General features: G+C 39.5%; 1 protein-coding gene across 1 annotated transcript in view; it reads left to right on the top strand.

Moving 5' to 3' along the window:
• The window catches only part of LOC124555241 (tyrosine-protein phosphatase non-receptor type 14), a 171,277-nt gene that overhangs the window by 71,770 nt on the left and 86,252 nt on the right, over positions 1-13,255 (top strand). Inside the window, exons 12-13 of the mRNA XM_047129101.1 lie at positions 11,168-11,333; positions 13,103-13,245. Coding sequence (XP_046985057.1) covers positions 11,168-11,333; positions 13,103-13,245 — 309 coding nt within the window. The remainder of the gene's footprint in view (positions 1-11,167; positions 11,334-13,102; positions 13,246-13,255) is intronic.

Below are 13,255 nucleotides of genomic sequence, written 5' to 3'. Positions count from 1 at the left end.
CATATTTTTGCAGTACTATGATTGATAAGTTTTATGTTAATTGTTTTCCATTTTAAAAGAGGCACTGGTTCACCCTGAGCAGAACCGAAGGTCTGATCTCTAAGCATCTACTTAGTTTGTTGCTATTCAAGTCCGATGTACCCACCAACCACCAGGTCCACATACCACCTCAGAAGCTAGCCTCGAAAAGTCATCCTGTGAAAGGAGTGGACCTTGGGGAGAGGACTACTTGTAATCACTGGCCATCATACGAAAATCAGGGCAGTGGCTGTGAGGTAACTGCAAGGAGGCAGTGTCACCAAAACATCTGTACTGTGAGCTAGACCCGGTTCTGATTCAAGCAGACCTACCCACTGCCAAGCCTAAGTTACCACAGTTTTTCAGCTGGTTCCCATGAAACACATAGTATTGGTACTAGAGTATTCATATTGGCAAGATTTCTCTCTTAACATTTGACATTTTGCCATTACGGACAATTATATGTTACCTCTAGCACACATTTCTTCTCTCAGTGCTTGCCCGTTACATTCATATGAGGGATTAGGTAGACCACAGACAACTTTAGAGGTAAATACCATGTGGTCTGGCCAATGGGCTTATAGTGTCTAGGAAATACTCACACGTCAAAAAATCATCGTGGTTTGATAACCTATTGCAAACATTTGAGGGGTCAGAACACCTAGAAGCTAGCCATAACAGTGAATCTAAGCAGAAAAACTATCTTTTACTAGCAGTTTCCAAGAACTACGTGGTAGTACATTTTCTATAATATATCATAAGAGGCACAGCTTGTGTTAATACTCACTGCACCATCTGTAACTACTGCACCAGTGCTTCAGAAGTGAGGCAGTAGGAATCTTATTATACCTATATTTCTGTTACCAACAACATGCACTCAGCTTATACAAGTCTTTCTCATTCTTTGCCAACTAGTCTTGTCTTACATTGTATTGCCCTTCTGTGCTGGTTGTTACACTTCATTTTCTTTGTTTTGTTTCTCACTTATATGTTTAGTTCCTCACCTCACTATTTGTCTATTTACATTTGCTCATTGTCATTATCATATACATGTTGTAACAGATTTCAAAACCTAATATTGTGTTCTGTGCGTAATGTTTTCATCAGAAATTTACTGAAAGAAAGTAAAGCCCACCTTCTTTTAACTGTCAGATGGTGTGAAAATATTAATAATGAAGCAGTGTCGTTGCAGGCTCTCATTCAGGCTGTATTGGAGTACATTTTGAAAGGATGGAAAATTTAATACTTCTTTTTAGTTGATATTATTTTTTTCTGGTGAAACTCAGAAGCACTGCTATTTGTTGGGGCCATGGTGGAGGTGGTCAGAAAATTATGTACATCAGTAACAGTGTTCTGCCTCAGTACTCTGGAACCCTACTTTTTCACAAGTGAGGCACTGCAGTAGTAAAATGTTGTACTCATAATTAGTTGCCAGACTCAAATTTCATTGTGACCGTCTTAACCCCTCAACTCAACAACTTTTTTTCAAATGATATTTGAAAAAATAATTTTTTATTCATTAAAAGTATCCTGTAATATGTGACATTACATATAGACATATAAAGGCGGCTTTTAGGGCTCAAAATAATGAGTTACAAAAATTTGAAGATCACTAATAATAAAATCCCAAGTACCACATGCTCTGGACTTTGACTATAGTATCCTGAAATTTGAAGTAATTTTTTGGTATCTGTGCAGCTATGAAGTCTAACCATGGATTCCACGACAGTTTCCTGTGTACATACGTCTTAGAGGAACTGACTGGAGCACAGTGGATATATTTATCTCATACCGCTGGCAAGCACTTGTCTCTCAGCTGACAAATTGTCGTCACTTTCAGTCTCTAATGAAGTAACCACATTCTTCTTCACTTTCTGAGCAGCTAAATTCAGTGTCAAACTCAGGATGACTATAGCTATTCTTTTTGGAAAGCATTGCCTAAACAGAAATATAGGAGAGAGTCTGAAAGTGCACGTTTTGTTGTTGAGTATCCAAAGCTGCTCACAGTAAAGATGATATCTAGTGGCAACCACATCAACCAAAACATGACAGCCAGGCTACAAATGCAGTACTAGATGCTCTCTAGCATCCAAACACGTAGCTATCAGTGCTGAAATGGATGTAAGGGGTTATTTATTTTTTCGAAGGTCTCTTCCTAAGTTGCCCAAGTGTACTCAGGATTTTAAATAATAAAAACAAGATAACTTTGGTTTTATGTTAGGGGGTTAATTTCCATTGTCATGAGATGTATGAACTTTTATGCAGTCTTACAGAAACTAACTCTTAACCTAATCACTCACTGTCCATTTAAACTATATTCACTGGCGTTGTAACAGCAGTGGCAACACTGATTTCTTCAATTTCCCTAAATCCTTATGCATATTTTATGCTTTGCTATGGAGTACTATGGATGATATACTCTTGCATGCTTTGCTATAGAGTACCATGGACAATTCACTCCAGCACTCCACATCGTAACCGAATCTCTTGTAACTAGGGGCAGGAAAATTTCACGAAATGTGGAATTGGCAGTTTTTAGTAAAATAATGTGAAGAAGGTGATTTGTAACAGATCTCATGAATTTGTGATTTGTGTGGCAAAAAGTGACAATGAATGAGGCAGAAAAAAACCTGATTTGACAAAATACACAACACCGAATATGGCAACATAAAATGCAGCACCAAATATGCAAAAAATGTAACACCAAATATGGTAAAAATGGTACACCGAATGTGGCAAAAAAATGCAACACCAAATATGGCAAAAAAATGCAACACTAAATGTGGCAAAAAAAAAAAAAAAAATGCAACACCAAATATGGGGAAAAAACACAACACCGAATGTGGCATAAAGAAACGCAACACCAAATATTGCAAAAAGAAATACAACACCGAATATGGCAAAAAGAACTTCCCCATTTATGCCAAGGAGTAGATGGCTGTCCACTCTGGAGTACCAGACTCCTAGAAATGGCTGCTAAGCCAGGTAGTCTTAGCCATTACAGTGTGGTGTGCATGGGGAGAGCCTCCAATTGGAGTGGATGGAATCAGGGCATACAACCTGTAATGAAATGGATCAAACACACCCATGCAGGTGGCCGTGCCAACATGGCCATCTTAGCAGTCATAAAACAAGATTTCAGTGCAGATACTTACAACTCTATGATGTATCTGCCTTTCGTCATGTCATGCGATGAGAGTCAGGCCAGGAGAAATGGAGGTGGACAGATTGCCCGGGTGTTACTATGCTCCAGAATCTGTGGAGAATCTGTTGCAATATCAGAGCCACTGTCTTTCTTTGGAAATACTGAGGATAGCTTTTGAAGAAGTTGTGTGGTAGAGAAAATGAGAAATTGATCTCTCTGATCCAAACTTTGAATGCTAACCTATCACAGACACTTCAGGACTGCGACACACTCGAGGATATACCATGCAACATACTCAGCCATAGATATTATAATCTTCAGCCCAAGCATGTCCACTTTGATCCAGTGGAAGTCCATGTAAATATCTGTGACTTTGACCACTTTCCTATCACACTCTCTTTTTCAAACACCAACCAATGCAACATGCACCACATTGGTCACTTCAGAAAACCAACTGACAAGATTTCACCTCCAAAGCTTCTTTTGAAGTCAGTCAAATGAATTATATGGAAGGAGTTGTACAAGATACTATTGATATGATTATACCTGCTGTGGAAGCAACAATACCCTCTTCTTAACCCTGCTCCCCACCTACAGCAGGAAACCAGTGCCATGGTCTAAACAAATAGCTGCAATTATTAGAGTGTGTAGGATGGCACTTCAGCCATGGAAAATTTAATAGCTTTCAAGGGACTTCGAGCAAAGGCACAGTTTCTAATAAAAAGGAGAAAATAGGAGTGTTGGGAACAGTACATATCATTTATGAGGGCCCACACACTTCTCCATCAGCTTTGTGGCCATCAATTGTCTACTGTAGTTGCTGGTATCTCCCTCAATGGCAACATCTGTATTGATTCCAAGGTTGTTGCTGAATTTCTTGTGGCACACTTCACTGAAATGTCTGCATGCCATAACTACTATCCTAATTTCCTGACCTGGAAACGCCAGGCAGAGCAAAACTGTTTACCCTTCCATGCCCAAGGCGTCGTATCATACAGTGTTCCACTTAATGAGTGGGAGTTCCCCAGTGCTTTAACAGTGTGTCTAGACACAGCCCCAGGACATAATAAAATCCAAAATCAGATGCTTAAACATCTTAGAAACAACAGCATAAAGCATACACTCAGGTTTTTCAGTCATATTTGGTGACAAAGGTATTTCCCTCCCAATAGGGGAAGGGTATTATTATTCCTATCCTGAAACTGGGAAAAGACTCACAAATTTTGTCTAATTATTAACCAGTCTCTCTAATGAGTGGGCTGTGTAAGTTATTTGAAATGATGGTAGACATGTGACTGTGTTGGTGCCTGGAAATAGGAGGACATTTATCACAATTTCAAAATGGCTTTCTAGCATTCTGTTCCACCACAGACCAACTGATGGGTGTGGAATCTGCAGTTTTCAGTGCTTTTGCACGTTACCAAAAACCGATCACTGAGTTCTTTAACCTGCAGAACGTATATAATACCACTTGTCACCATCACATCATGTCTAAACTGCATTAGTGGGGCTTCCATGGCTGCTTACCCATTTTTATCCTAAATTTCCTATCCCCAGACTGTTCCAAATCATGATAGGTTCAATCTTCAGCAACCAATATGTACAGGAAACTGTCAGATGTTCTCAGGGATTGATTTTGAGTGTAATCCTTTTTGCCATTGCAATCAGTGGTATTAAATTGCTGTGGGACCCTATGTCTTGCTGTCATTGTATGTAGACAACCTTTGCCTGTATTACAGCTTTACATCATTACACACCACAAAGTACCACCTTCAGGGCAGTATACAGAAAGTACATAACTGGGCCGTGAAGCATGGATATAAATTTCCTCCCTTGAAAACTCATGTCATGCACTTTTGTTGACCCAGGACTGTGAATCCTCACCCAGAACCTTATCTCAGTAACCAGTTACTTGAACTCATTGAAACTTGCAAATTTGTAGGCCTTTTGACAATAAGTTAACTTGTTTACCACATGTACACCAACTAATTGTAAACGGCATGAGGAAACTTAATACCCTCAGATTTCTCAGCAGCACCTCTTGGTGCTGCATAGTTCTTCTCTGATTCTACAAAGTTTTGATCTTATGCTGCCAGGACTATGAATGTGTTGCCTACAGGTCAGCAGCACCATTAGTACTGAGCGTGTTAGGCCCTGTTCACCACAGTGGTGTGTGGTTGTTAAATGGAGTATTCCGTACAAGCCTCATAGTGGCTTTCAAGCAAGCCGGTCCACTGCAAACCAGCTGATATGTGTGGAATCTGCAGTGTGCAATCTTTTGCATATTGCCAACACCTGGTGGAAGCTGGTACCTCACCAATGAGGGTCGGACACCAGAAACTCTTGGTGAACTACGCAGTCACAGTCTGTCAGATGCCTACCCAACCATGTTACTCTACTCTGTTTCACAGCCAGCAGCTCAGACTGTTTACAAATCACCCAAGAGTAGGAAGACTACCCAGGGTACAATTGGAGGCTCTGTGCAAGGGCCTCCAACTGCCCTCTGTAGTCCATGTACATAGATATCCCTCTTACGACCTGGAATGTTGTGTATTGGGTACTGTTATTCAGAGGGACTTTTTTCATGGTCCTAAGGAAAATATTGACCTCCAACATTCTCAAACACATTCCATTCAGTTCTCCATGACTATCCCAACTTGACATGCATCTACACAGATTGTTTGAAAGCCAACAATAGGATTGGTTATGCTTGTGCCCACTCAAGGGGGCACAAAAAGAATTCTCTGCCAAGTGCAAGTAGTGTGTACACTGCGGAGTTGGTTGTCATATCACATGCCCTGCAATACATTAAAACTCTCACAACTAAGGACTTCTTGGTTTGTAGCAACTCCGTGAGCTGCTTACAAGGCATATGTCAGTGCCACCCCAGAAACTATTTGGTCGCTAACATCCAAGACCTATTAGCTGACTGCGACAGTTCTGGACACCAAGGTATTTTGGCACTGTGGGAAATGAACTCAGTGATGAATTAGCTGAAGAATCAACCACAGGTGACAAACATGAAATCGGAGTACTGGGCACAAACCTGTATTCTCATTGTGTGCCCTGCTGGATAATTCATACAAACCACCAAACTGTCTACCTCCCTATGCCAGATACTTGCAGACAGAGGGATAGCAGCTAACAATTGTTTGGTATCAGGGGTGAATGTGGCAGGAGGGAAGGGGGAGTACCTCTCACTGCGGCGTGTACCCTGAGTGACCTCAGTTTACTTTCCCTCTCTGCACTGTCATTCATTTTTAAATTTTTATGTACATATTTTATTTCTGATGTGGTTTAAGCTAATTAGTACTTTAATCCTCGCAGTCCTCATTTTCACACCTCCATTGTGGTTATACTGACTATGATGACCCTTCTTAGTGTATCCTTCAGTGACATTGATGTGGGACAGGAATGGAGGGTGCACTTCCTGCCACATATATGTAGTGTGGAGAACTTGAGCTGTGCCACTTACACTTATGCACCAGCATCTATAACCTGTGACCAGTAACAGTTTCAACTGCCTTGGTTTTACCTTACTTTTAGTCATGTGACTTATGCTATGGTAATGCAAATTGTCAACCACTATGATAACGTAACAGATCCTGGTGCCAGCCATTCTCCTTTTCCCATTTCACAGTGTTGTACATGAATTTCCAGTGAAACGAAGGACTGATAACCATGATGTTTGATCACTTTAAACACATAATTATCACCAACATCACCACTACCACCACTATCATATTTCAGGCAATGTTACACACAAAACAATTACTTTAGTGAAATCTATTGAAGAGAATAATAAAAACATAATATATGCATTAATAAATAAAAAATGTAAAATTTGATGCTGTACAAGCATTATTGCTGTCTTTCTAACAACACAAAAATTTAAATTATTGCAAAAAATAAATGTTCTTGATGTAACTACCAATTTTGTGTGTATGCCATTAAAAAGCTCAAGCATGAATTTGTGCTTGTTTCGGCCACTAAAGGCCAACCGACATGCTAATACGACATCAGTTGTGTGCGCAGCCTGCCGGCTGTGCCCACTGTTGGAACTAATGAACATATAGGTCAGAGCACAAGGCTCCGTCCATCACTTGTGTATTGCTAATTGTATTGTACCTTGCCTTCCATGTGTGTGTACTGTTCAAGCAATAAATTACAGTGTTCTCAGGTTAGAACACTTCTTTTCATAAAAAAAATAGATCTAAATAATAAAAAAATCTTGTAGCTTTATCAGTAATTCATTGTTCATCATACCCTCATATTCCATAGATCAACAACAGTCAACTCTGTAGAGCCTCCTCAGATTTCCACTTTCAGGGTACCGAAAATGAAATAAAATCCATGTGCATATTGAAACTGCATGAAACGGTAGTAGATGCTAGTGTCCTGCTACACATAGCATTAGGATTTACAGTGCCTTTGAATGTTATCAGTAGGGACCAGAAAATGTACCATCTATTTTTTGCAAAATTCATATATATATATATATATATTTTTTTTTTTTTTTTTTTTTTTTTTTTCCCCCACCAGTTTTTGTTGAAATTCACGACTATTTGTTTGTTTGTGAATTATTAGACGCACAAATTTAAAAGGTTGTGATGCTACATGAATGAAGACAAACAAAGACTTAGTTCTTTGAAACTGACTTCTAAAAAAGTAGCGATTGCAAACTTTTTGACTGGAATGTTTGCTATTACAAAAACTTCAACACCTTTTTCTTCCGAAATGGACATTTTTCCTTTGTTTGGCTGTATTTAAGCTTTCAAAAATGATTTTTCTGTTGAAAAGCAGCAACGTTTTCCCTCTGGTGAACTGAGCATGTCTCTGATCTAAGGTGTTTCTGGACATTATTTGTCTTCCCCTGTGCAATTCAATGATTACAAAATCTAGAGACTATTAATTTCAACCTTTTGTAAGCATTCATATCCATGTGACCCATGCTTGACAGTGCTGAGAATAGACCTGACGAAGCACTTAGCATAGAAGTAGAACCAAACACACACTAACTCTATTTTAACATTAGGTGAAGAATTTTGGCTTAGTCGAGAAATGTTACAGATTTTGTTTTCCAATTGCTATAGTGCCAAGTGCAGGCAGTATACGAGTTCTGTTCAAAAAATTCCAGAAAATTCATAATGTCGTGCCAATAGTGTGTTCGAGCAAAGTGCAGTTGGCATCCGTACACATGCCTGTGTTTAGTGTGTAACTGCCAGAAGTTTCATTGTTGTATGTCTGTTAGTTATTGTTCAGTGCTGTATTGAGTAGAATGCTGTGTCACACAGTTTGTGAATTTTGAGATGGCAGAGCTAGACGAGCAATGCGTCTGCATTAAATTTTACTTGAATCTTGAGAAAACCTTTACAGAGATACACCAAATGATGCAGGATGCCTACGGTTATGAATGCTTAAGCTGTACTTGGTGTTATGAATGTTTCACACATTTTAAAAATGGCCAAGCAGAAGTTAAAGATAACCCTCATTCTGGATGCCCTTCAGTATCTACCAGTAACGCTTGTGTCAGGAACATCAACAATATTGCGCGTGCCAATCAAAGACTGACTGACTGAGAGATTGCAAGAGAATGTAACATTTCAGTGTTTCAGTTGGATCATGTCATGAAATCCTGGCACATCATCTTGGAATGCATCATGTTGCTGCAAAGTTCATCCCATGGCTCATGAGTCAAGACCAGAAAGACCTTCACCTCGCAATCTGTGAAGAGCTTTTGAATCACACATATGAAAATCAGATGTTCCTCAAGAGAATCATAACTGGTGATGAGATATGGGTTATGACGTTGAGACTAAGGTTCAGTCTCCACAATGTGTCGGGAAAGGTTCCCCAAGTTCAGTTTTCCCAATGGGTCTGGGAAGGTTCTCCAAGACCAAGAAAAGCTCATCAGATCAGGGCAAATGTCAAAACCGTGCTGATAGTTTTCTTTGACTTTAAGGTATTAGTTCAGTTCATCATGAATTCATGCCACAGGGACAAACTGTTAACCAATAGTACTATCAGGATGTGTTGTGATGTCTGTGAGAAAATGTGAGAAGGAAATGGCCTGAAATGTGACGAGACAATTCATGGCTCTTGCATCACAATAATGCATCTGCACATTCATCCCTGTTGGTGCATGACTATTACACTAAAAACAAAATCACTGTGCTGCCTCATCTCCATACTCTCCTGACCAGGCTCCTGCGGATTTTTTTTTGATTTTCCAAAGTTGGAAACCACATTGAAAAGGACAGAAGTTTGCAACAACAGAGGAGATAAAAGAAAATTCGCATATGGTGCTGTGTGTGATGCAGCAACAGGCGTACCAAGACTGCTTCTGGAAGTGGAAACAGCATTGGGGCACTTGGAGTGGTTTACCAATTGTGGAGGAGAGTATTATCAAGGAGACTATGCACAGTAAGTAAACGGTAAGCATGGAAAAATTTTGTGGACAAAGTTCTGGAATTTTATGAACAGACCTTGTGTAGTGGCAGATGGACGCGAGTGCAAACAAACTAGAATTATGAGTGCCAGAGGAGAGAGAAACAATGTGCAGTAAGAAGCCCCACCTACCTTTCACAGGGCAGCAGCCTACAGCAGAACTGACACAATATCACAGGGATTGCTGATTTCTCCTGGTGTTGTAAGGGTCATAATCGAAATCTGTGATGAACCAGGATAAGCCGCTTCACTTACTTCAAAATAAGAAAAGAAAACAAGTAACACACAGCACAAAGCATTTGGGGTCGGCTACTGTGCAACTGCTTGTCGAGATTGGCAAAGTAGTGTTAATGACATAATTTAGGCTCGACCTCTAGTGGTATTTAGTGCGACTACAGCTCAAAATGTCTGCCAACTAATTTGGCATGTTAAAAGTGTCTGCATTATACCATCTTTTGAGCTTTAGCCAACAAACGTGTGCATCTCTGTGTTATAAAATGCTATGTCCCACGGCTGAGTACTACATTGCATTACACGGCATGTATCGTCATAAATAGGCCATTCAAATGCCCACAAATGGCATGCCAACAGATCATTGAGCGCATTGATATGTCGTTGCATCTGTACCCTTTCTATTTTACAAACAGGTTCTTATGCACATTATCTTTCCTGTTTTGGCTTCACCAGATGATGTACAACACCAGTAACTGAAATTTGTTTGCATTTTTTATATTTTTATGTAGAAAATAGCTATTTCAAATTGTCTCTGATAAAATAGTTCATCTGGATAGAATTCACTATGAGGTAGAGTCTATTAAGCAGTATCGCATTTTCACATTTTGGGGCAGAATTCACATCTATTTCACATTTATCGCAAAATGCAAATTTTTCTGGTCCCTAATTATCAGTCTGTCAGAGCTGCGATTGCATCTAACCTCCATTGGCATAGCACCAATGCAGAGCTGAAGTCATGTGCCAACTGCATACCACTTTGCGGCAATATGGATTGTTCCCTATTTTGTTATGTTCTCACCTATGAGATCCTTCTCCCTTTCTTTCTCCACCCCCCCCCCCCCTCTCCCCGGCACATGATATCTCACTTTTATTTAGTATCACAAATGTAGAAATTGGCAAACTTCTGGCAGTATTAAATTCGCTCCATAAAACTATAATATTTATTGCAACGCATAAAGTAAAAAGTGTGCCATTTATTGATATGGTAGACTTAAGTAATTGTAAATTCTGTTAGGACCTAGTCAATTTCACTGAGTCTCACAAGTTATTAGCAACATCTTGTAATGTTACCACCTATAATCTGAGATCAAAAGTCTTTTGAAATTCATTTACTGTAGAAAATAAGATTTAATTGTGAGTGCAGTTTGTACCTTATTTCAAACTACAAAACAAAAATTGTAAATGCGTGTTGTAATCATGATCAAAGATTTTATTTTTACACAGTACTTGGTCCATTTAGTACCCTATCGATGATGCAAACTGAATGTAGATTTTGTGTGTGAGAAACATTTTCTAACATTTTCTCCACTGTTTCACCTGCAGAGCTTTACTACCTTCATATCGACCAGCTCCAGACTACGAAACTGCAGTGCAGCTAAAGTACAGAGGCTCATCACAAGCAGCTAATAATGTTAATATGAGGCCGAACAGTCAAATTAATTTACTGTACAGCAGTCAACCAGAAATTCACCAGTCCCACATGCAAGATGTGAGTGAATGTACTACAAATTATAATTTCAAACTAATTGTAGCATGTATGAAAATTTTCCTTTGATCTGGATATTTGAAATCCTGAAACAAGAATTCTTTTGTTCATCTAAAGAATAGTTTTTCCTTTAATCCAAGCAATATGAGTGATACAAGACTATTTCTTTTGTAAACTGATGGTGGCGGGTGGGGTGGGGGTGGGGGGGGGGGGGGGGGGGGGGAGGGGGAGGAAAGTGAAGGAACTAATGATATCAGCAGCATTGGGACTATATGCGGAATCAGCGACGATGAGTGAAAATGTATCCCGGGCCAGAACTCAAACCCAGGATTTCCTGCTTACCAGGCAGTTGTGTTAATCGTTGTGCCATCCGGACACAGGGTTTATAGCAAATGCACAGACTGGCTCGGCAGTTTCCCCAGCCATCCCACATTCCCATATAGCATCACCTATCCGCATACAGGAGATGCTAGGTTAGTGTCACCTATTCACATATAGGTGACACAATGTAAGAATGTCGGTTGGTTGTCTGGATGGCGCAGTGGTTAACACAAATGCCAAGTAAGCAGGAAACCCAAACCCCATGTTCGAGTTCTGGCCTGGCGTACATTTTCACTCATCATTGCTGATTCCGCCTAAAGTCACAATGCTGCTGATATCATCTGTTCCTTTCCTTTCCTTTCCTTTCCTTTCCTTTCCTTTCTCCTCCCTCCACTTTGTTGAACAGGGCTCTTTAATTTTCAAGTTGTTTGGAGGAAACTATTTTGAAAACTGAATTGTATGCTGCTCCACATTCCAGCTGTCAAAGCTGTTCATGTAGTTGAAAGAAATTGTGAAGGGTCAATGCATAACCACTCACCAGTTGCAGTCATGATTTTGAAGATTGAACATGAAATAAAAATTAGGTCATTATCGTAACCAGATTTGTCTTTGTTGTCATGATGCCAAATTATTTGTTGGCAGAAGATTCTGTCAGCTTTCCCCCCCCCCCCCCCCCCCCCCCCCCAGTTTGCTGCCAGCTAGTAAAGAAATATGTTCCTGTTTTTTTGTGGTTTACTTATGTATAATGTGTGGATTTAGGTGCTGAGCACCAGTTGCAATCCTGTGTGCACCCATATAATTTGAGATATATGTGATAGCTGCCAGTGTCTGCTGGTAATGATTGTGGAGGGAACTGGTCACTGTTGTGTTGAATGTACTTACATAGTAATCATATCAAGTTAGTTTTGAAAACTGAAATTTCGTATCAAATTGGTCAGACTATAATTTCAAGTTAGCACTTCTAAAAAAGAAATTCAAGTCCTTGCAACAACATTTAGATTAGAGAGCTTTAGAGCATCTTTTATCCTTCCCATGTCTGTGAGATCCATTCTACACATTAAGGCAGTTGTAATTCTGATTTTCATTTTTTAATGTAGTCATCACCACATATAATGACAGAACCTTCATACATTAATATACTGGCTTGCAAATAAAACAGTTGTAAGAGGAGAAATATACTATTTATTTCTTCCCAAAAATATTTCATCTGCAGTGCCTGTTTGTTAATTGTGATTTCTTAGTTATCAACAAGCTTATAAACTCAACAGGTATAATACTGAAGTACATTTGCTTTTTGTACTTCGAAAGTGTGGTAACTGAGGTACTGAACAGCCCACAGCTGCAAACTAAATAACAGTTTTCCCTCATTTTCACAATCAGAACTCCACAACTTATTTCATAGTAACACTCTTTGTAGCAAAATTTTTATATTTCCATGTACGTTGTTCCAGAATATCAGTTCGTACCATTATAAACAGTATCCAGATGTAACACAAGTTGAGAGGATATATCTTGATCCTCGGAGGGAGGAGCCTCAGACACACTTAAAAGGACGACCTGAGCGCAGTTCTCAAACAGTATTACATACCTATAGGTAGGTGTTC

Source organism: Schistocerca americana, chromosome X (genome assembly GCF_021461395.2).
Source record: "Schistocerca americana isolate TAMUIC-IGC-003095 chromosome X, iqSchAmer2.1, whole genome shotgun sequence".
Classification (NCBI taxonomy): domain Eukaryota; kingdom Metazoa; phylum Arthropoda; class Insecta; order Orthoptera; family Acrididae; genus Schistocerca; species Schistocerca americana.
The sequence above is the reverse complement of the archived record's forward strand: the minus strand, read 5'-3'. Positions and strand labels throughout refer to the sequence as shown.